This window comes from Agrilus planipennis, unplaced genomic scaffold (assembly GCF_000699045.2).
Source record: "Agrilus planipennis isolate EAB-ADULT unplaced genomic scaffold, Apla_2.0 scaffold16, whole genome shotgun sequence".
NCBI classification, from domain to species: domain Eukaryota; kingdom Metazoa; phylum Arthropoda; class Insecta; order Coleoptera; family Buprestidae; genus Agrilus; species Agrilus planipennis.
In genome coordinates this window covers 2,112,270-2,114,706 of record NW_020438946.1, presented here as the reverse complement: position 1 = coordinate 2,114,706, position 2,437 = coordinate 2,112,270, and the positions used below count along the sequence as shown (strand labels likewise).

At 36.9% G+C, this 2,437-nt stretch overlaps 2 protein-coding genes across 4 annotated transcripts in view; both read left to right on the top strand.

Annotated features, from left to right (window-relative positions):
- Positions 1–2,437, top strand: part of LOC108741760 (neurocalcin homolog) — a 143,927-nt gene that overhangs the window by 89,484 nt on the left and 52,006 nt on the right. The gene's annotated exons all lie outside the window — the stretch shown is intronic.
- LOC108741749 (neuronal calcium sensor 2) overlaps positions 1–2,437 on the top strand; it is a 132,940-nt gene that overhangs the window by 89,351 nt on the left and 41,152 nt on the right. For all 3 annotated transcript variants that reach the window (XM_025974686.1, XM_025974687.1, XM_025974685.1), the window contains one exon: positions 616–759. In XM_025974686.1, the coding sequence (XP_025830471.1) occupies positions 616–759 (144 nt within the window). The remainder of the gene's footprint in view (positions 1–615; positions 760–2,437) is intronic.

Genomic DNA, 2,437 nt, shown 5'->3' with positions numbered 1-2,437 from the left:
AATATATATGCGTTCAATATAGATACTGGCAAGAAAGCTGCTACTTATAATTAAAGCTGGCTACAGAAATTCTTCATCCCTCAAAATGCCCATAAACTTATCCATTTATATACTTGACGTATAATTTTAATATATCTAAAGCCTAATGAGAATTGTGCCGGCAAGTAGATATTTGGACTTATAATCTTCGAAATAACAAAAGTTTTCGAATTGTACACATCTAATAAGCGGTTTTTAATAGTTAAGCTGTATATGGAAGCCGACCTTTTTTTCTTTAGATAATGAAATTTCTATATTTTGGAAAAAACAATGGTTATATCCTTGGAATCGATCCTCAAAGTTATTTAAGGGTCAATTTTTTTTATGTCTAAATATATATATTTTTCATATCAGCGTTGCAGAGACTGGGAAATCTTACAATTAAAAATACTCTTGAAGCTTTTAATTTTAAGCTGACAATTCTATTTAAAATAGCACCATTTTCGTGGGTCGTTTGACAACTATCACCACACACAAAAATTAGTGAAAAAAAAATTGGCACGATTAGATTAGATTAGAGCTTAGTGCCCATGTAGAATCCTATTTATAATAACCAATATGTTTCTTTTATTACAGCAAGACTGCCCAAATGGTCGACTAACTCCTGCGAAATTTGTAGATATGTATAAGATGTTTTTCCCTTCTGGTAACGCCGAAGAATTTTGCGACCACGTGTTCAGAACATTCGACATGGACAAAAATGGTTACATCGATTTTAAGGTAAGATTTAGTACCATTTTATGTCGTCATTCGCCATTATTTCGAGAATAATGGTCGTCATAAGAGCGGGTAATCAACAAAAGCGACGATTAAACTAAATTTATCGGTTTTCCGAATATTTCCTCCTGAAAATACTTCCGCACTCAATGATGATTTGATTTTCAGTTAATTTTCTATATATACTTTACGTTGAAAGTCTATACACGAAAGAAATATCAATAGACTATGAACGAATGAAAATTTAAGGTTTTCCCTAGTCTAACATCAGTGTTTCCAATGGGTAGAAAATAAGTTCATGATAGCTTACAAAGCATTACTGAATTCTGCAAAAGTGTCTAAAGTAAAATAATTCGAAATGGTCTGTATTCTGTCGAAACTGCCAGACGCGGAAGCTCCGACAGAACACAGACCAACTTTTACCTGCCGTCTTAACAGTACGTTTTAGAAAATACTACAAATGGCGCAGTAAACGCACTGTAGCACGATGCTACATTTTAGGATTACGTATGCTCCAACAAGGTCCACTTGTGTGGATATCTACTTGCTGAAAACGAATCCCGGCGTAGCCAACCTCAACGTGATAGGCACGTTAGCTTACCTGCAGGTAAAAGTTGGTCTGTGTTCTGTCGGAGCTGCCTGCGACGCGCTGATGAGATCCCAAAAAGACCGAAGTCGCGATCCGCGTTTGGCAGTTTCGACAGAATACAGACTATTTCGAATTATTTTATTCGATTAAGCTAACGTGCCTATCACGTCGAGGTTGGATACGCCGGGATTCGTTTTCAGCAAGTAGATATCCACACAAGTGGACCTTGTTGCAGCATACGTAATCTTAATATGTAGCAGTAGCACCGTGCTACAGATGGCGTTTATTGCGCCATTTGTAGTATTTTCTAAAACGTATAGTGTGTAAAGTATTTCGTATTAAATTTCAACGAAAACTAATCTAATTTCTACCTTACGCGAAACTAAGTAATAATTATTATGTACACATTAGATATTTATCTTTGGGCATCGTTATTTGATGGTATCACGTTGACTGAGTGAGAATGAATAGGTTATTTTTATTAGTAAGCAATCTTCGGATCGATCTTTTTAAGTTAATGAAGCTCCCCGAGGTCATCAAGGACGGCACGAGCGGCGAAGTCGTGTTTTATTTCATTACAGTATACAGTAGTGGCGAGTTGATAACTGAACATAGAGATATCAAGTTAAATGTAATTTTCGAAATTCGCTATCGTCATTTGAAATGGTATAAGGAAATTGGTAACAAATAGCTTCAGTCATCTTTTCATATAAGTCACAAAGTAATGTGACTTCAATTACTTTAGGACAGTCTACAAAAAAGCAAGAGATATTTTCTGTTAGACCTTACCTGAATCTTGATCTCGATCTAGCGGGCATCCATTGTGTTGGTCTAGAGCAGGGGTCGGCAACCTGCGGCTCGCGAGCCACATGCGGCTCTTTGGATGTGAAGCTGCGGCTCTTTAGTTCCACACGAATTTATTATTTCATCATCATCATAAGGTCATCAGTCCTAAGACTGGTTGGACACGTACCTCCACTCTTTCCTATCCTGAGCTAAACTTCGCATTTCCCTAAAACTAGAACAGCCCACATCCTTAACTATTTGCGAACAGTAATCTAATCTAGGTCTACCTCTACCCCTCCTAACTCC